This window comes from Lynx canadensis, chromosome F1, assembly GCF_007474595.2.
Source record: "Lynx canadensis isolate LIC74 chromosome F1, mLynCan4.pri.v2, whole genome shotgun sequence".
NCBI classification, from domain to species: Eukaryota; Metazoa; Chordata; class Mammalia; order Carnivora; family Felidae; genus Lynx; species Lynx canadensis.
In genome coordinates this window covers 27912348-27933597 of record NC_044319.2, presented here as the reverse complement: position 1 = coordinate 27933597, position 21250 = coordinate 27912348, and the positions used below count along the sequence as shown (strand labels likewise).

General features: G+C 36.6%; 1 protein-coding gene across 2 annotated transcripts in view; it reads left to right on the top strand.

Annotated features, from left to right (window-relative positions):
- TOR1AIP1 (torsin 1A interacting protein 1) overlaps positions 1–20392 on the top strand; it is a 44684-nt gene extending 24292 nt beyond the window's left edge. For both annotated transcript variants that reach the window (XM_030302810.2, XM_030302812.2), the window contains 5 exons: positions 2265–2306; positions 3099–3167; positions 14547–14591; positions 14958–15014; positions 18013–20392. In XM_030302810.2, the coding sequence (XP_030158670.1) occupies positions 2265–2306; positions 3099–3167; positions 14547–14591; positions 14958–15014; positions 18013–18800 (1001 nt within the window). In that variant the 3' untranslated portion in view covers positions 18801–20392. The remainder of the gene's footprint in view (positions 1–2264; positions 2307–3098; positions 3168–14546; positions 14592–14957; positions 15015–18012) is intronic.
- The last annotated feature ends 858 nt before the right edge of the window (positions 20393–21250 follow it).

Genomic DNA, 21250 nt, shown 5'->3' with positions numbered 1-21250 from the left:
CACAGAGCATGAGCAGGGGAGGGGCAGAGAGAGGGGGAGACACAGAATCCGAAGCAGGCTCCAGGCTCCAAGCCATCAGCACAGAGCCTGACGCAGGGCTCGAACCCATGAACCGTGAGATCATGACCTGAGCCAAAGTCGGTCACCCAACCAACTGAGCCACCCAGGTGCCCCTCTTTCCCATGTTTAATTAAGTCCCAGAATTTGAGTTAATTATTAATCAATCTAAAATATCCTTGTATGTAAAATCTTCAAGGACTTTTTTTTTTTTCCTTCCACATCACCTTTCTTGAAACATGAAACTGTTTTTAAAGAAAAAGTCTTTGTAAATCTGTTTTATTAATCATTGTATTTATATAATTCCACATATTTCACATTATATATATTTAGTTTTTAGCAGGTTCTGGGATAAAACTGAGATAAAATAAAAGCCACTGAGACACAAAAATAAGTCCTTTGTGGGGTACCTGGGTGGCTCAGTCGATTGAGCATCCCACTTTGTCTCAGGTCATGAGCTCACGTTCATGGGTTCGAGCCCTGCTTTGGGCTCTGTGCTGGCAGCCTGGAGCCTGCTGTTTTGGATTCTGTCTCCCTCTCTCTCTGCCCCTCCCCTGCTCACTCTCTGTCTCTCAACAAAGAGAATAAAACATAAAAACAAAAAATTAAAAAATCATTTGTGGAAAATTACTTGCTGAATCATCTTATATGTTTGCCCTTTGTTATTCTAAATCTTTGATATTTGGAAGCTCTTAAATGTATCTCTCTATATAAATTATGCTACATGCATACAATTATGAAAAGTGAATACTTTGTATACTAATGAATAGGTGATCGAGGTATATATCCTTGAATTTAAGATGCCATTATTTTTTGTATAACTGAAAAAGAAAAATCATCCAGTTAAACTATGATATACCCTCGATTATAAGATACAGCCCTACATCAGAGGTGTTTTTTTAAAACTACTCCTTGGGGCTCCTGGGTGGCTCAGTCAGTTAAGCGTCTGACTCTTGATTTCAGCTCAGGTCTTTATCTCAGGGTTGTGGATTCAAGCCCCAGGTTTGCTTCCACACTGGGCATGAAGCCTACTTTTTCAAATCAATGAAAGACATGTTAAAAAACAGGTCTACTGTTTTTCTTTTGTTGGGATAGACTGAAAACAAATCTGGAAGAATATTCATATGTCTTATTCAACATGGTATTCCTGTGTGTAGTAGTCACTTAGTAGATATTTATGAATTTTTAAGTTACACATTTCTAGAATGTTCTATTTCTTGGGGCACCTGGGTGGCTCAGTCGGTTAAGTGTCCAACTTCAGCTCAGGTTATGATCTCGCGGTCTGTGAGTTCGAGCCCACATCAGGCTTTATGCTGAGAGCTCAGAGCCTGGAGCCTTCTTTGGATTTTGTGTCTCCCTCTCTCCCTCTGCCCCTGCCTACTTCATGCTCTGTCTCTCTCTCTCTCAAAAATAAATAAACATTAAAAAAATTCAGAATGTTATGTTTCTTTTACAGTTAGCATGTATATATTACATTTGTATTTAGAAAAAATAAATTTGAAAAATTTACAATAATACTTGTATCATTGGGTAGAAATAACTCATTTCTTCAGAACAGATTTAGAAATTTCCCTTGTTATAATTGTTTGAAATATCATTTCTAATCATCCCATTTGTCCTTAAATACCATCCCAAAACAAAAAAGTAACTACTTTTTTTACTTCATAACTTTCACTTCATAACTACTTTGCAATGTCCACAAAATTGCTTATATAGTATATGCCATATACACCAGTATATAGCATAACATATATGGACTGCGTGGGTTTGTATCTGAGCTTTACTACTTCCATATTACATATATATGTATACTATTTCTATATATTATGTATATACATACGTATGTATATATATGTATATATATATTCCATATATTTGTAAAATGGGAATAATGGTGCTGACCACATAAAGTGTGAGAATTAAGTAAAATTATACTTGATACCTGACATTTAGTATGTGCTGCCATTATTTTGATGGTATTGATTTTAAAGTTGACTTATTATCCAATTCCTGAACACTTTGATGCTTAGAAAAGGGAAAACAATGAATATAGTATATATGTTTGGGACTGATGAAAGAAAGGTTTGATTTTTGTGGTGATTTTTTGGTTTATAGTATCCATAGTATACAAGCATAATGTCTATGCAGTATTTTCATTGTTCTTATTTCCAAGTATTCCATGACCTTATCTCTGTTTTCTGTTATAGGTCGAGACTTCATAACTCTTGATAAGCAACCTTCAGTGCTAAGTAAGTGGTTGGTTGTCTGTTCTTTTATCAGTCAAGCAATTCTGACCTTGTCTTATTCTGCCAACAAAACGTTTGAATAGGATTTTAAGTCATTTTAGCCTCTTTGCCTTTTAATCCACCACACATTAGTATCAAATGTGTATAATTACTCTGTGATGTGGAAATGTGTTCAGGATTATTTTACCTAAAGTAACTTATTTGCAAGAGTAAATGGTTAACTTTTTTCTTCTTAAATACATTGAAACCAAGTTCATGTACTATTGAACTCAGTCATTCTCATAGACGAGAACAAAGGATTGGTACCTAGTTTTGCTATTAGGTGATTATATATTTATTTGCTGTCTATTTTGCTATATAGGAAGTGGTTCATCCTTCACTGGTGTGATCCTTTAACATTATCTTTTACTTCTGAACCTATTGCTTTTATTGTTTTCTTCCCCAACTTTGTTTTACCTTTCTGATAAATTTACCTTCTTTTTTTTTTTTTTTTTTTTAATTTTTTTTTTTCAACGTTTTTTATTTATTTTTGGGACAGAGAGAGACAGAGCATGAACGGGGGAGGGGCAGAGAGAGAGGGAGACACAGAATCGGAAACAGGCTCCAGGCTCTGAGCCATCAGCCCAGAGCCTGACGCGGGGCTCGAACTCACGGACCGCGAGATCGTGACCTGGCTGAAGTCGGACGCTTAACCGACTGCGCCACCCAGGCGCCCCTAAATTTACCTTCTAACAGGAGTATGGTATACGTTTTCAAAATATTGAAATGATATCTTGGTATATGCATTTGCTTTAGGCTCGGGATATCAAAAAAAACCTCAGGAATGGTTTGAACAATCCACAAGAATAAGGACTAAGATGCAAAGTAAGTTGCTAAATCTTTACCTGTTACTGAAGTAATTTCACGTATATTTGCTGTTTTTCTTTATTACTCAGTATACAAAAATATTTAGTTCTTCAGATAGGCATTTAGATTGTGATTTCATTACTGAAGCAGAGCTATGACTACAAGATATTTCCATCTGCTTGGAATGTCAGGAGATGGTCTGGTGTTAAGTGTAAATAGTGCTGGGAGAAAACCAGTGGATGAAGTTTTCAGTTCTATCTAGCTGCAGCCCAATCTGTAAATGATAATGAAATTCGACTCTTTTGACAATACCTGTTTTTTTTAAATATTTTTTTTTTCAACGTTTATTTATTTTTGGGACAGAGAGAGACAGAGCATGAACGGGGGAGGGGCAGAGAGAGAGGGAGACACAGAATCGGAAACAGGCTCCAGGCTCTGAGCCATCAGCCCAGAGCCTGACTCGGGGCTCGAACCCACGGACCGCGAGATCGTGACCTGGCTGAAGTCGGACGCTTAACCGACTGCGCCACCCAGCGCCCCCCTGACAATACCTGTTTTTTATTTGTAGCAGACATTATTTACTTTTATGTAAATAATCAGAGAAATTCTGCATACCCATTATATTAAGTAATAAAGGATGAAATCTACAAATAGTATTTTCTTGTTTAGGTTGAGGATGGATTAAGTGTCACAGAATCTGAAAAATACCATATATAGATGTGATGAAATAATCATGCTTTGAATTCAGTGTCTATCGTAATTTCTATGGCAGTTTCCACATTAAACCTTGACCGTGTAAAAAAAAATTAAGTTACCCTTCACCTTTATCCCTTCTTTATACTCTAACCACAGTAATCTCAAGGTCATTTGGTATTCCTTTGCTTTTATTTAAAAAAATTTCTTTTAATGTTTTATTTATTTTAGAGAGAGAGAGAGAGAGATAGATCATGAGCGGGGGAGGGGCAGAAAGAGAGGGAGACACGGAATCGGAAGCAGGCTCCAGGCTCTGAGCTGTCAGCACAGAGCCTGACACGGGGCTCGAACTCACAAACCGGGAGATCATGACCCGAGCCAAAGTCGGACGCTCAACCAACTGAGCCAGCCAGGTGCCCCATCCTTTTCTTTTATTTAGATAATATAAGGGGCTCCTGGGTGGCTCAGTCAGTTAAGCATCTGACTTCAGCTTAGGTCATGATCTCACGATCCGTGAGTTCAAGTCCCACATTGGGCTCTGTGCTGACAGTTCGGAGCCTGGAGCCTGCTTTGGATTCTCTGTTTCCCTCTCTCTCTGCCCCTCCCCTGCTCACTCTCAGACTTTCTCTCTCTCAAAAATAAATAAACATTAAAAAAAAAAATAAAGCTCCATCTCTTGCTCAAAAAATGACTAACTATAATTGACAAAGTTAGCTTGTGTAAACAAACCTCTGTGGCTTTATTTTACCATCAGTAAAGTAGTGGTGGTCATAATTCATTGTTCCCAACAGTTGAAGTTTTACCCCACATGTGAGTTCTTCAGTCTAAAACTGAAAAAACTTTCTGTCCTTGCCTTATTGTTGGCTGTCATTCCTTATTGTTGTATGTACCTGGTGTTAGAAAACTATTTCTTCTTACAGTTTGCTCTTCCTGACCTATTATAGTTAGGAAAGCAAATATTATTTAGCTTACTAGGATTTTGTTTGTGACCAGTATCAAAATTAAAACTTACTTTGAAGATCTAAGAAATAAACTGTTGGAAGTAAAAATGGATGAGTTTAAGTATATTTTCTATGAAAAACTCAGTTCTTATTTTATTTCTTAGTTCTTCACTATACATTCCGGGTAATTGATAACAGATATATTTCTTCCAGGTAACTATAGTACACTTTGTTACCAAAAATATATAATTTTTGTTTCCTCTGATAAGACATTGTGCAAATGCAATGGAGAAGGGAAAATAATTATACTGAAGATCTGATTAGAATGCAGGAATAGATTTTTTTAGTTGCTAAATTAATAGGTAAGGCTTAGTCTGTTTGCGTCCCTGCTTTGTCTTAGTGTATTTATTATGGCTTAAATATCTGCATACTGATTGATAGCCATCTACTACATATACAGAGCTTTGAGAATTATATAGAAATTATATGCGAGAAGTTTGCACACTGAGGTGCAGATAACAGAATTTTTTAGACCTTTAGCTACATAAGAACTTTAAGAACAGTGAACGTGAAAATATTTTTAGTGAAAGTAGAGGCCTGCAGTGATTTTCATATGGACTGACAGATTCCTCTTTAATCCAAGATCATTTAAAATGGTTTTTGCTTAGCATTCTAATAATTTCATTATTTCATTAAGTTTATATTTCCATCTTCTTTAGTGAGAAAAAAATTAATTTTTAGATTTAGGTGTTCACGAACCTGGGACTTTCACATCCTTATTGTCAACCCATGATAGCACAGTTCCTTAGGTAGACAGGTCCCAGTTTGGGTTTCTGCCTGTTTTCTAATCTTTTGGAGAAGATAGAATCACTGTCTTTATTTTTCCTGTTTCCTAGGTAATAAAACAGTGAGAATAGGGAAGAGTATCTAGGGAGAGGTCAGGCCTCTATGAGTCTGTACCTCATTGATATACATGTTTTGGAACCTGTCTCTGAAAGTAGCACAGAGGAATGCCTGGGTAGCTCAGTTAGTTAAGCAGCCAACTTCAGCTCAGATCATGATCTCACAGTTTGTGAGTTTGAGCCCCACATTGGGCTCTATGCTGACAGTTCAGAGCCTGGAGCCTGCTTCGGATTCTGTGTCTCCCCCTCTCTCTGCCCCTCCCTGCGCATGCTCTGTCTCTCTCTCAAAAATAAACATTAAAAAATAAAAATAAAATAAATAGGGGCGCCTGGGTGGCGCATTCGGTTAAACGTCCGACTTCAGCCAGGTCACGATCTCACGGTCTGGGAGTTCGAGCCCCGCGTCAGGCTCTGGGCTGATGGCTCAGAGCCTGGAGCCTGTTTCCGATTCTGTGTCTCCCTCTCTCTCTGCCCCTCCCCGTTCATGCTCTGTCTCTCTCTGTCCCAAAAATAAATAAACGTTGAAAAAAAAAATTAAAAAAAAATAAATAAATAAAATAAAATAAATAAATAAAATAAAAGTAATGCAGAGATACAAAGGAGAGTTTGGAGTTAGAGCTGCAGTACCAGCTCTTCTATTTACTAATTGAGTGACCTTGGTAAAGCCACTTAACCTTTGTTAAGGTTTTCTTACCTTTTCTTACCTTTAACGTGGGGACAATAGTGCCTATGACTGGTTATTCTAATTATCTTGTTATATATGTGAACACAACTTTTTAAGTCTGAATACCAAATGAATAATTACTAATTAGTAAATAATTACTAAATGATTAGTTATTTATTGTTAACAATATATTGTGTAATAATCAGTAATAACAACTATGAAAGATTCATGTCCTCTGCACTTGACTTTTATAGAGTGATTGTTACCATACTCTTCTGACTGGAAAACCTTAAGCTTTATCTTTTAAAAAGGTGTGTGTGTGTGTGTGTGTGTGTGTGTGTGTGTGTGTATGTATGTGGTGTGTTTTTTGGTTTTTGGTTTTTTTTAGGAATTTCTGTCACTATTTCTGATCATATTTTTAATAAGAAGAGGGATAGAGATTACCTCTTAGAGAATGCTGTCTGCCTGAACAGTATATACCCTGCTTACAAGTTTGTGTTCTATGAATTTTATATATATTACATATGTTAGATAGTAACTGTTATTTAGCTATTCTTTATCATTAAAATCATCATAGAAGAGCACTTAACAGAATTTTCATACATTATCTCATTTGATCTTTGCAACCATGGATTAAGATATACAAGATAAACATTTTCTTGATGGATTTTTTTCTAAGACAATTGTATTATGTTTCACATGCTCTTTCACTATTGGTTCCTCTACTTGGTGTCCTCATATAGTAACTTTTTAAAACATTTTATTGAGGTATAATTGGCATACATTTAATGTATTACAGGCTTGATATGCTTGGGGATGAGTATACATCTGCAAAACTATAACCACAGTCTATACTGTTAGCGTATCTGTCACCTCCAAAAGTTTCCTCTCATCCTCTTTATTTATTACTATGTGTGTGTATGATAAGAGCACTTAACATAAGATCTACCCTCTTAGCAAATTTTTAAACATATGGTACAGTATTGTTAACTATAGGTACTATGCTTTGCAGTAGATTGCTAGCACTTAGGCATCTTGTATACCTGAAACTGTGTACCTTTAACTAAAATCTCTTCATTTTCCCTTTCCCCTCCCTCCTACAACCACCATTCCGCCTCTCTGCTTCTGTGAACTTGACTATTTTAGATTCCTCACAAAATGAATTTTCAGAACTTACAGCTATATTGTCTTTTATGATGCAAAACACTGTAGATTTATACATATTATTAACACTAGGCATTAAAAATGAAAATGCAGTGTAAAAAAGCAATTTGTATTTATTTGCAAGTGTAATGAGTCACGAGTTGATAATGAAGAAGCAGCAGTATGATTGTTTTATGGTGGCCTCGTGTAATCGATACGATTGCCTCATAGTAGCCTAATCGATACACTAATAAATGAATCATTATAAAATTTTTATGGCAGACACTATTACAGTCAGATTCATAATACAGTATTTGGAAACATAATGTTACTTTAAAGAACAAAACAAAACATTCACCTGTGATGATAGGCTGACAGGCAGTTTCTCCAATGACTTAGAGAGAGAGGTATACGGTATCATAATTCCTTGAAAACAAAGTTAATAAACAGTAAGAAAACTAACCTTATTAATTTTGTATTGATTATCACTCCTGTTATGCCTGGGTAAGGATAGGCTATCCTCTTCTGTACAAGCCTTGCACACAGTGTTCTACACAGTGAACACTTAGGAGAAGATGATGACACAAAAACACTTCGTACAATTCTTGCCATACAGTTTATTACATTTTCACACCAAGACACTCATACACACGCAACAGATCAGTTCATTGTGCTGCGTGATGGTTATTTACTAGTCATTAAGTGGAAGTGCATCATCATAAAGGTCTTCAACCTTGTCATTTTGTGTTGAGTAGGCTGAGGAGGAGGAGGAAGGGTTGGTCTTGCTGTCTTAAGCATGGCAGAGGCCAAAAAGGTGGAGAACATGGAACAGGAGGCAGGCATGCTCCAAAATACTTAAATTCTGTTTCACTTTTTTTTTTTTTTTTTTGCCTTCTCATTTCTCTAAAAGTGTGTCTATATGGTTCCAGTTTTTCTTCCACCATTTCCTTTAGTTTCAGTACCTCTATCATAAAAGGGTCCTTGTCGTCGAGTCAAAAGCAGTCTTGAATAACTGGCCGCATTATCTAATGTCAGTTTGTTTTCTGCCGCTGCTGCTTCTACATCTTCTTCCTCATCGGCTGGCATCAGATGATGCCACATCTCCGTCAAGGAGAATCACACCTTCTCCGTCAAGTTGTCTTCTGTTAATTCCTCTGGCGTGTTTGTTAGCTTTTGAATTTCTCCAAGACCCATATCTTTTTTTAAATTCCAGTGTAATTAACACGCAGTCTAGTTATGTTAGTTTCAGGTGTACAGTATAGAATGACTCCGCAGTTATTCAGAGCTCATCACAGCAGGTGCACTCCTTAATCCCCTTCACCTATGTCACTCACCACCCCCACCCCCACCTCCCCTCTGATAACCATGAGTTCTCAACAGTTAAGGGTCTCTTTTGGGGCAGGGGGGCACCTGAGTGGCTCAGTTGGTTAAGCTGTGGACTCTTGATTTCAGCTCAGGTCGTGATCTCACAGTTCATGAGATTGAGCCCCACATAGGGCTCCGTCCGCACTGACAGTGCACTCAGCCTACTTCTGATTCTCTTTCTCCCTTTCTCACTGCCCCTCCCCTGCTTACACTTACTCTCTCTCAAAATAAATAAACTTAAAAAAATTCTTTAAAAAAATTACAGAAAGAACAAAAACAAACAAAAAAAATCTTTTTGTTTGGCTCTTTTTTTCTTTGCTTTCTTTGTTAAATTCCACATATGAGTGAAGTCATGTGGTACTTGTCTTTCTCTGACTTATTTATTTGACTTAGCATTACATTCTCTAGATCTATCCATGTTGTTGAAAATGGCACGATTTTATTCTTTTACACACACACATATATATATACCACTTTTTTTTTTTTATACCACATCTTCATTATCCATTCATCTATTGATGTATACTTAAGCTGCTTCCATAATTTGGCTATTGTAAATAATGCTGCAATAAATATAGGGTGCATATATCTTTTCAAATTAGTGTTTTCATATTCTTTGGGTAAATAACCAGTAGCGGAATTACTGGATCATATGGTAGTTCTATTTTTAATTTTTGGAGGAACCTCCCTACTGTTTTCCACAGTGACTGTACCAGTTTGCTTTCCCACCACAGTACAACAAGGGTTCTTTTTTCTTCACGTCCATGCCAACATTTGTTTCTTGTTTTTTTTCTTTAAGTTTATTTATTTTGAGAGAGAAGGTACTTGCATGTGGGGGAGGGGCACAGAGTGGGGTGGGGGAGGGGCACAGAGTGGGGTGGGGGTGGGGCCAGGGGAGAGAGAATCCCAAGCAGGCTCCCCTCTGGTGGCACAAAGCCTGCACAGGGCTCTGTCCCACGAACCACAAGATCATGACCTGAGTTGGAGCCAAGAGTTAGACGCTTAACCAACTGAACCACCTGGGCACCCCTCTTGTGTTTTTGATTTTAGGCATTCTGACAGTGTAAAGTGATATCTCCTGGTGGTTTTGATTTGCATTTTCCTAATGATGAGTGATGTTGAGCATGTTTTCCTGTGCCTGTTGGCCATCTGTATGTCATCTTTGTAGAAATGTCTTCCTTGTTCATGTCTTCTGCCCATTTTTAATTGAATTATTTTTGTGTGTGTTGAGTTGTATAAGTTCTTTCTATATTTTGGATACTAACTCTTTATCAGATATGTCATTTGCAAGTATTTTCTCCTGATCAGTAAGTTGTCCTTTAGTTTTATTGATGGTTTCCTTTGCTGTGCAGAAGCTTTTTTATTTTGGTGTAGTTCCAACAGTTTATTTTTGCTGTTGTTTCCCTTGCCTCAGGAAATATATCTAGAAACAATGTTGCCTGGACAATGTCAGAGACATGTGCTCTTTTCTAGGATTTTTATGGTGTCAGGTCTCACATTTAGGTCCTTAATTCATTTTGAGTTTATTTTTGTGTATGGTGTAAGAAGGTGATGTGGTTTCAGTCTTTTGCTGTCCAGTTTTCCCAACACTATTTATTGAAGAGATGGTCTTTTTTCCTATTTTATATTCTCACCTCCTTTGTCGAAGATTAATTGGCCATATAATCATGAATTTATTTCTGGGCTCTTTATTCTGTTCCATTGATCTATGTGTCTGCTTTTGTGTGAGTACCATACTATTTTGCTTATTCTAGCTTTTTAGTATGTCGTGAAATCTAAAATCCATATCTTGGGGCGCCTGGGTGGCGCAGTCGGTTAAGCGTCCGACTTCAGCCAGGTCACGATCTCGCGGTCCGTGAGTTCGAGCCCCGCGTCGGGCTCTGGGCTGATGGCTCAGAGCCTGGAGCCTGTTTCCGATTCTGTGTCTCCCTCTCCCTCTGCCCCTCCCCCGTTCATGCTCTGTCTCTCTCTGTCGCAAAAATAAATAAACGTTGAAAAAAAAAATTAAAAAAAAAAAATCCATATCTTGATACCCTTCACCCCCACCTTTCTGCCATATTCATGATCTCTCTCATGATTTCCTTGATCAGCTGTGTTGTAAATCCTATAACACACATCTGGACACAGTTTTCTCCAGCAGGATTTTATTGTTCTGGGTTTGATGGTTTCTTCTATAACAATTATGGCATTATTAAAGTATATACATATGTTAATTTTATGCAATTATGATTTAATACTGTATATTTAGGGGCACCTGGGTGGCTCAGTGAGTTAAGTGTCCAACTTCAGCTCAGGTCATGATCTTGCGGTCTGTGAGTTCGAGCCCCACTTCAGGTTCTATGCTGACAGCTCAGAGCCTCAAGCCTGCTTCTGATTCTGTGTCTCCCTCTGTCTCTGACCCTCAGCTGCTCATGTTCTGTCTCCCAAAAATAAACATTAAAAAAATTTTAATACTGCATATTTATGTTTGTTTATATTTCCCTCAGCTTCAAATGGCACCATGTACAGTCTGGGTGCATAAATTTTGATAAATTTTAACTCTACTGTAATTTGTGTATTTTATGGTAGTCAATGATAAAGTAGTATCTACATATATTTTATGTATTCATGAAATACTTAACTTTTTCTTAATTTTTAAAAATATTTCTAGGCTATGCATTTCGACTGTTTTTTCAAATTGTTATAAATCTTCAAAAAATTGTTCAGTGTGTTAAAAGTCCACATATAAGTGGACCTGCACAGTTGTTCAAGGGTTAACTGGATATACCACATTTTCTTTATTCACTCATCCATCAGTGGACTTTTAGGTTACTTCCATGTCTTGGCTATCATGAATGTTACTGCAGTGAACATAGGCGTACAGATATCCCTTCAAGATCCTAATTTCTGTTCCTTTCGGTATATATCCAATAGAGCGATTGCTGGATCGTATTGGTAGTTTCATTCTTCAGTTTCTGAGGAGCATGACGTATTGGTAGTTTCATCCTTCAGTTTCTGAGGAGCCTTCATGTTCTTTTTCCATACTGGCTGCAGCAATTTGTATTCCCACCTACAGTGCACAAGGGTTCTCATTTCTCTACATCCTCTGTCCATATACCTCACTCTTGACTTTTGTATAATACTCATCCTAACAGGTGCAAGGTAAAACTTACTGTGATTTTGATCACATAACTCATCACATGTTTCAAGTGTGCTGTAATCACATGGTCTGTTTTTGCTTCTGTTGCCTGTGTTGTTGGTGTCATATACAGGAAATCATTGCCAAAGCAATGTCAGGATGCTTTTTCCCTGCATTTTTTCTGGGAGTTTTATGGTTTGGGTTCTTATGTTTAAGTATTTAATCCATTTTGCATTGATTTTTTGTGTGTGTGTATGGTATAAGAGTCCCAGTTTCATTCTTTTGCTTGTGGATATCCAGTTTTCCCAACACCGTTTATTCAAGAGACTGTCCTTTCCCCATTGTGTATTCTTGGTATCCTTGTGAAAGATCAGTTGACCATATCTGCATGGATTTATTTCTGTATTCTCTATTCTCTTCTGGTGGTCTGTATGTCTGTTTTTATGCCAGTACCATACTGTTTTGATTACTCTAGCTTTGTAAGGTACTTTGAAGTCAGGAAGTGTGATGCACCCAGCTTTGTTCTTCTTACTCAGAATTTCTCTATTTGGAGTCTCTTGTGTTTCCTTGTGAATTTTAGGATTGTTTTGTATTTCTGTAAAAAATGCCATTGGAATTTTTATAAGGATTATACTGAATCTATAGATTGCTTTAATGTGTATTGAGTGGGATACTGTGTGTTGGCGGAGGGGAGGGCAGAGAGAGAGGGAGACACAGAATCCAAAGCAGGCTCCAGGCTCCAAACTGTCAGGACAGAGTCGAACGTGGGGCTTGAACTCACGAACTATGAGATCATGACCTGAGCTGAAGTTGGTCGCTTAACCGACTGAGCCACCCAGGCTCCCCTAGACATTATTAGAATATTAATTCTCCAATCCATGAACATGGGGTACCTTTCCATCTATTTGTGTCAGCTTTAATTTCTTTTATTAGTATTTCGTAGTTTCCAGTGTTCAAGTCTTTTACCTTCTTTGCTAATAAGTTAATTCCTTATATTTAGTTCTTTTTGATATTTAAAAAAAAATTTTTTTTTTCAACGTTTTTATTTATTTTTGGGACAGAGAGAGACAGAGCATGAACGGGGGAGGGGCAGAGAGAGAGGGAGACACAGAATCGGAAACATCCGAGCCATCAGCCCAGAGCCTGACGCGGGGCTCGAACTCACGGACCGTGAGATCGTGACCTGGCTGAAGTCAGATGCTTAACCGACTGCGCCACCCAGGCGCCCCCTTTTTGATATTATTATAAAGGGGATTATTAATTTAAAAAAAATTTTAAGTTTGGGGCACCTGCATGGCTCAGTTGGTTGGGTGGCCGACTTCAGCTCAGGTCTTGATTTCACGGTCCATGAGTCCGTGAGTTTGAGCCCCGTGTCAGGCTCTGTACTGACAGCTCAGAGCCTGGAGCCTGCTTTGAGTTCTGTGTCTCCCTTTCTCTCTGCACCTCCCCACTTACACTCTGTCTCCCCCTCTCTCTCTCTCTCAAAAATAAATAAACTTAAAAAAAATTTTTTTTTAATTTAAGATGTTCTCTGAGTTATGTAAATATTACATGTTATATAATAACTGTATAATGTTTTATATTATAATCAGTATAATATATATTGTAGCTATATGTTATATGTGTTACATAAAATGTCTCATTTGATTCTTTTATATTATAATATGTATTATAATTTAATGATTTCAGGAATAGAATTTAGTGATTCAGTATTATAGTTTTATATTATTATAGTTATGTATTACTATATTATAATATTATATACTATCTCATTTGATCTTTGTAACCATAGAGTAAGGTATTCAAGATAAATATCACTTGATGGAATTTACTTGTTTGTTTTAGTAATTCAGTTGTTAACTTTGGTGACCTAAGTTACAAGTTTCTAAATGATGTTATTTCCTAGGCTACACTAGTAATTGTGAAACAGTATGCCTTAAGGTTGATGTCATTTTGTTTCATTTGAGATTTTTTGTCATATAAGCAAAAATAAGGCTATTTCTATACCTTAGCAGTGCTAATTTTATACCTCTAGGTTAGTCCTGTGTTTCTCAAATGAAAGCTCTTGGTAAATACCAGGAAGGTCATTTATATATACGTAAGTTATAAAATCCCAGGCAAGTGATAGGTGGCAGTGTTAGCAAATGTAGGTCATATGAATTAGTAACTCTCTCCCTTCTGAGAGTTGCCCTTCCATTTCTTCTCTCTCTTACATTAAAATCTGTGGTCATGCCAAGAAGCACTGAGGGAAAAAGGAAAAATTTAGGATAATTTTGTTTGCTAAAATAATGATAGAAGTAGAGATTTGATGGAGTCATGAGAAAATTATTTTTGAAATCTGACCACAAACCTAAATAAAACAGAATTGTCTATTAATAGAAATGGTGAAAAGTTTGTACTATAATTTAAAAAATATTACTGATATTTGAAATGATCAGAAGCACCAGAGTAAATATTTGAATCATTTTGAGGTAGAAAGTAGGATTAAGATTGAGCTTTACCTTAAAACCCCTTATCCAGTAGCTCAATAATCCATAATCCATATTTTGTCCTTTTTTCCCCTTCTTACAGCATCATCACCAGACAGGAGTTCAATATATGGCAGTTTTTCAGATGGTATAATACGTTTTATTTTCTTTTAGTTGTACTTATTTTCTTTGTTCTATTAACTTTGTGCTATACGTTTCACCACTTCCATTAAAAAATTTGGATCAAATACTTTAAGGCTTTCTCACAAAACAAATGTATTAAAAGTATGCTTTATACTAGACCATGGCATGCTGTGAATAATTATGAAAGAAATAACTTTTGAGTCTCAAGGAGCTGTCATTCTAATGGGTGCTTAGATCTTCCACTTTTTCTTCTATTTCTGGCTGATTTCTGCCTCATATTCTCATGGTAGAATTTGTATTTTCTTTCTCTGTTGGAAATACTTATATTATGAACCATAAATTGATAAGTCTTTATTACTTCTATCATTAGATGACAGCATTCAGAAATCAGAACTTGGAAACCAGTTTCCATCAACTTCCAGCCAAAGTAAGTTTTTCTATTCAGTTTTTATAAGCAAGTTTCTGAAACCGGTCATTCATAATTGTTTTAATTTTTTTTTGACAGCAAACAATGCTATTTGAAGAATTGTATTTTAAACACTTAAGAGGAAAAAGTATATATTTTACTAGCAGTGAAATTCTTTAAGGACAAACTATATGAAATAACATCTATAAGACTAAGAACAATTATCCATAAGACTATCCATAAGACTAAGAGCAAAAGTTAATAAGCAGCACTACTAATAATAACCAAGTGAACCTTGCTGAATCAAAAGAAAGATGGCACAGAGCATGACATAATAGGATTACCATGGGTTTTAGAGTCTACAGACTCGACCACTTTAGCCTTCTGTGTAGCCTTGGGGCAAGTTTCTTTAATTCTCTAAGCCTCCTTATTGTCCTGAATAAGTACTAAGAAAAATCTTCACAGTGACTCTCAGGCTTTGGTCTCATATCGCTTTCTACTAGCAAAATTAATAAATACCTAAAGAATATATATACATATATACACACATATATGTACATATATATGTATATATGTGTATATATATGTATATATGTATATATGTATACATACATGTGTGTGTATATATATTTATGTATATATGTATATGTGTGTGTGTGTTATACCTGTCTGTATTTACCTAGAAATTAAAATTGAAAAATTTTAAAAATTTTTTTTTTTTCAACGTTTATTTATTTTCGGGACAGAGAGAGACAGAGCATGAACAGGGGAGGGGCAGAGAGAGAGGGAGACACAGAATCGGAAACAGGCTCCAGGCTCGGAGCCATCAGCCCAGAGCCCGACGCGGGGCTTGAACTCGCGGACCGCGAGATCGTGACCTGGCTGAAGTCGGACGCTTAACCGACTGCGCCACCCAGGCGCCCCAAAATTGAAAAATTTTTAAAGTGCCTATTTATTTTGAAATAATTTAGTAAGAATAGTGACCAGTTGCTTGTATTTTCTAGTCTCTTTAATGCCTGGCTTAATAAAATAGAGCTGGATTCTCATATCTCCTTCTTCATTCAGTATGTTACAACATGTTGTTTTGGTTGCAGTATACGCCACATTCCAGCTTTATACTGATAATATAGATTTTTAATAGTCTTCAGGTAATTGTGGATATTCTGATAAACTCAACAAGGTACTTGAAATGTGAAACCTGAGACCATATTAATGAACTTTTTATGTTGTTACCTTAAAATGCATTGGTCTTTCTTATACTTTGAATGGAATATCATGTAGTGATCATTCGGAAAATACTGGTTCACTAAGTTATGTAGATCTTCCAAATGTTGACACATTTTTAATACAGTATAAAAAGATAACATTTGTTGATATCGCCACCAATCTCAAGACAAAAGTTCTTAAGTATTCAGGAGCTGTCAAGCTTAGAGTGGCAGATACAGTATTTCTACAATCCTAATTTTCACTTTAAACCATGAATTCTGTAATTGGCAACAAATATTGTCAGCTGTTTTTCTAGAAACAACAGACTTACTTTGTTCATCTTCAAGAAAATGTCTGCCAAATACTCAAGTCTGACTAACCATTCTTTGTCACTTGTTCTTAAAAGTACTAGTTCAGTTCAACTCAGCTGCACAGAGTTCTTTTCCTCGAGACAACTACTGTGCTGTGCTGGGTAGCAGAAGTACTTTAGGTATATTTCCCAGTTCTTCACATAAAATACTAAGATTTGTGCTCAAGAGTTGAGTATTAATTGAATGAAAAATTTTGCTTTATGAAGCAGTTTCACTGATACCCTTAAATGAATGGGTGTCAATACAAAAACTGTATTAGCACTACCCTGATTCATGCTAAGGCATCAGTTGTTTTTCCCACCATTGCTTTCTTTGCACCATCAATGCAAATGTCCACATGGCGGGAAATGTCGGATAACATCTTAATGTTGTGAGAATAGCTTTAACCTCAAGGACCTCCTTGGAATGATCTCAAGGTACCCACCAGTCACACTTTGAGAACTATTTCTCTAAAAACTCTGTAGTATAAATAAATAGAAGGTATAAAAGTATTATTGTTGTTTTCCTGTTAAATGAAGTGGTATATGAGAAAGTCCTTTATTAAGCTGGAAAGTGCTAGGTAAATGTAATTGGTATCATTATTGCCAATAATAATTAAGGATGAGTTGCAAACTCAACTTTTTTAATGTTTATTATTTATTTTTGAGAGAGAGAGAGAGAAAGAGACAGCACATGCAGGAACGGAGGAGGGGCAGAAAAAGAGGGAGACACAGAATCCAAAGCAGGCTCCAGGCTCTGAACTGTTAGTACAAAACTCGACTTGGAGCTTGAACTCAAGAACCGTGAGATCACGACCTGAGCCAAAATGGGACACTTAACCCACTGAGCCACCCAGGCACTCCATGAGTTGCAAACTCAATTTTACTGGTGTTAACTTGCATTCCACAAAAGATAGGCATCTGCAATTAAAGGGACAGCTACCTATTATAATATATGGAAGATATTCACTTACAGTGCATCCTTTTTTAATCCCTTTGTATACTTCAGAAACATTCCACCTTGGATGATCAGCTACATGAATTCTGAGCATCTAAATTTAAAAATCTATTTTGTATTTTAGTATTATTAACCTTTTAGTATTGTTTATCTCTCAAATATTAATAGTAGTAATAATAGTTTTGCTTTAGAAATTATCTTATTTCTGACTTATGTCATTTCATACATTTAAATTCTATTTTTTACTCTAAGACTTTTTATCATTTTGACATTGAAGAGACATACGCATATTTACACACATAACTTAAAACCTAGGGGTGTGAGATTTTCTTGAATACATGTGATAAACCTTTCTTTAAGAAAATAAATTATCCGCTCCGTTCTTTAAATTCCTTCCACTTTTAATGTCTATGGAAATTAATATTGGTCTTACAAGTTGTTTGTCCTTGAATCTAAGAAAATGATCACTGGCATTTCTTTTTCTTTTTTTTTTTTTTCCTGAGCAGAAGCAGCTGGACAACCCAAAAGTGCATCTTTTGTCAAGATGAAGTGGTGGTGCCTGCTCGTTCTAGTAGCTTCTTTCGCCATCGGGAGTTTTCTCTTCGTTCGTACTCCTGAGGTAAAAACCACTCCTGTTCAAGAGTTCCAGAACCAGATGAAACAACTTATGAATAAGTACCAAGGTCAAGATGAGAAGCTGTGGAAAAGGAGCCTTACATTCCTAGAAAGACATCTGAATAGCTCCCAGCCTCGGCCTCAGCCTGCTATCCTGCTGCTCACTGCTGCTCGAGATGCTGAAGAAGCACTGAAGTGTCTGAGTGAACAAATTGCTGATGCCTACTCTTCTTTCCACAGTGTCCGTGCCATCCGGATTGATGGGGCGGACAAAGCTACTCAAGACAGTGATACTGTCAAAGAAGAGGTAGACTGGGAACTGAGCAATGGGTTCACGAATGGCCAGAACGCAGCGGTGGTACATCGCTTTGAGTCACTGCCTGCAGGCTCCACTTTGATCTTCTATAAGTATTGTGACCATGAAAATGCAGCCTTCAAAGATGTAGCCTTAGTCCTGACTGTCTTGTTGGAGGAGGAGACGCTTGGAACCAGTCTAGGCCTAAAGGAGATTGAAGAAAAAGTGAGAGATTTCCTCAAAGTCAAGTTCACCAACGCTGACACACCCAACTCCCACAAACATATGGACCCGGATAAATTGAGTGGGCTCTGGAGCCGTATTTCTCACTTGGTCCTGCCTGTCCAACCTGAAAATGCCCTGAAAAGTGGCATCTGCTTATAAAGGGTGACAGAAGACAAAATCATGTCTCAAATTCGGAGAATTTTTCAGCCTTTGTAACCAGAGACAGAATTCAGAGCTCTTTATGAAAGAACTGGTTTCTTTTTAAAGGATGTTAAATTCTTAGGTAAACATGGAACATCTAACTCATTTGTTCACCCTAATTATCTGTTATTTGAGAGAATCATTTCCCTGTTTCCATTAAGATCTGCGTTAATGATCTCTGAGGACTACAACTTACACACAGTCCCCTAGTCTGTTTAGACTCGGGGTTGAATCATTACTGCCGTGTTATGACCAGACCAGGTTGGGGGGGATTGGGCTCCTTCCTATGAATCCTCCCAAGTTTATAAGTTAGATTTTTCACAGAGTTTGCTATTAGTAAGGCAGCTCTATAAATGCAACTGTGGGTTTTCCCATTATTCTCTTTTACCATCATTTAGGTGCGAGTTCCTTAGTCAGTTTCCACTTTTAGGAGCAAGAGTAATGAAAGGTCATCTGAGTGTGTTTGGATTGTTTTCTTTGTTTTTGGAGGGCAGGAGAAGGAGGCAAGGAAAAGGAGAAATTGTGGAATGAGGAAGGTAAGGGGGAAAATCTTCAAGATGAAATTTAAAATAAGCCACTGAGACTTAGGTCATTCAGGTATAGCCATATGAACTCTATTCTCAGTGAATTCTGCTGGGGTTTGTTTTTCACGTGTCCTTTTCCTTTAAGAAATTTTTGGTCCTCCCAAGGATTTTAAAGCATGTATATAATAAGATTTAGCATATTTGTTCATTTGACTCTTAAGGGTGTGGTCAGTTCAGAGCAGTTTATTTTGGACATATCCTGAAGCCTTTGTTTTGAATTAAGAAATATAATCGCAGGAATTGGAAAATCACTGGTTAACCGGCTTTCCTGGGCTATCGAAGAAGGATTTGATTTTCTGCGTGCAGTTCTACAAATATAAAGATGTACTATGCACGTGATAAATTTTATTAAGAGTGCCTCGAGCCAAAGAGAAAGCGAACTTTACCATATGTGGAGAATGTTGAGATGTACTACTGTGCATTCCTGTACCGCTGTTGTATTTCAGTTGTAACCTGGCATCTATAACTGACCTTTCTCATCTGTTGACTGCTTTGTTATTCTTAAAATTGTAAGATTCTAGATACACCTTTTTTTTTTTTTTGATTTCTACAAACCTTAAATGAAAATACTGTTTTTAGAATACTAGAGGCAGTCATTGGCTTTATCATTCACCTGTTGAGGATCCTCCCATGCCTGGTAGTAGAGTGTGGTCCGGTTCCTTCCAACTAGGACAACCCGTATTCATAAATTTATACCCTTTATTGAAAATTGTTCCTGACTGTCAGAAGTCAGGTCATCTGATTTATAGAGGATTCTAAAAACAAGAGTTTTTGAAAAGGCTTATTTTATACACATATATTATATGGAGAAACAAATGTTTTTATTAAATGTTTCGCTGACCAAAATAATTTTAAAGAAATTAATGTTACTTATGTCTTTCAGGAGAAATAATTGTAGCAGCTGATCTGTAAATGACTTTAGAAGCTATTTTAGTAATTTAAATAAATTTACTTTCTTGGTTTGTACTCTGTGTGTCGTAAACTTAATGATGATTCATGAACCTTTTTTTTTTCTAGTTAATCCTAGAGTTTTCTTTACACTTGAACAATTTTAGTAATTTCTGCTAGGAGAAACAAAGGCCAGAGAATTGTAGCCATTTACAAGTACATTGGTTAAAAATATAATCACCATGCTCTTCTGTTTCATCCAGGGATTTTTGAATTATCACTATATTGGAATTAATTTAGGTTTTCCTGACTTGGCAGAAGAATCTACAGCAGTGTTTCTCAAATTTGTCCTTCTCCCCTCCCTAAAGAGTGTTTTCAGATTTTTTTTTCCCTAACCATCTACCCCCTTGAAATTTTAATACCATGCATATACTGTATATCTATCTATGGACTATATACATTTTTGTCCCTTATACATATGAAGGGAAAATTTAATAACTCATCAGCTTGAACATAGGATTAGGGTTTCTAGAAATTAGGCACAGTGTGACTTTGGGTGGCAAGGTCGGCTCAGGGAAAACCACAGTACAGTACTGGTCTTACAGATTTCTAGAAACTTAATTTGCTTCCCTTCTTTTAATGACTGTCTTGTATTTAAGGAAGTTTTCTAAAGCTCCAGTTCTCAAGACAAAGATTGGAAGTAAACTTGATTTTCATTCTATAAAGAGAACTGTCATTTAGAAATGAGTTTGCATAGTTCATGCCATTAGTTAATGCCTAAAGATATAAAAATCCAGTTTCCCTTTGATCTTGGGTCTTTGGAAAGTGGACTTTATGTTGGCAATGTAAGGAAGCATTTCTCTTGAGTAGATCATGAACTATTCTATATTGTCCTTATCAAAGTCATAGAGTAACATCTTACAGTAGGAGGATTCT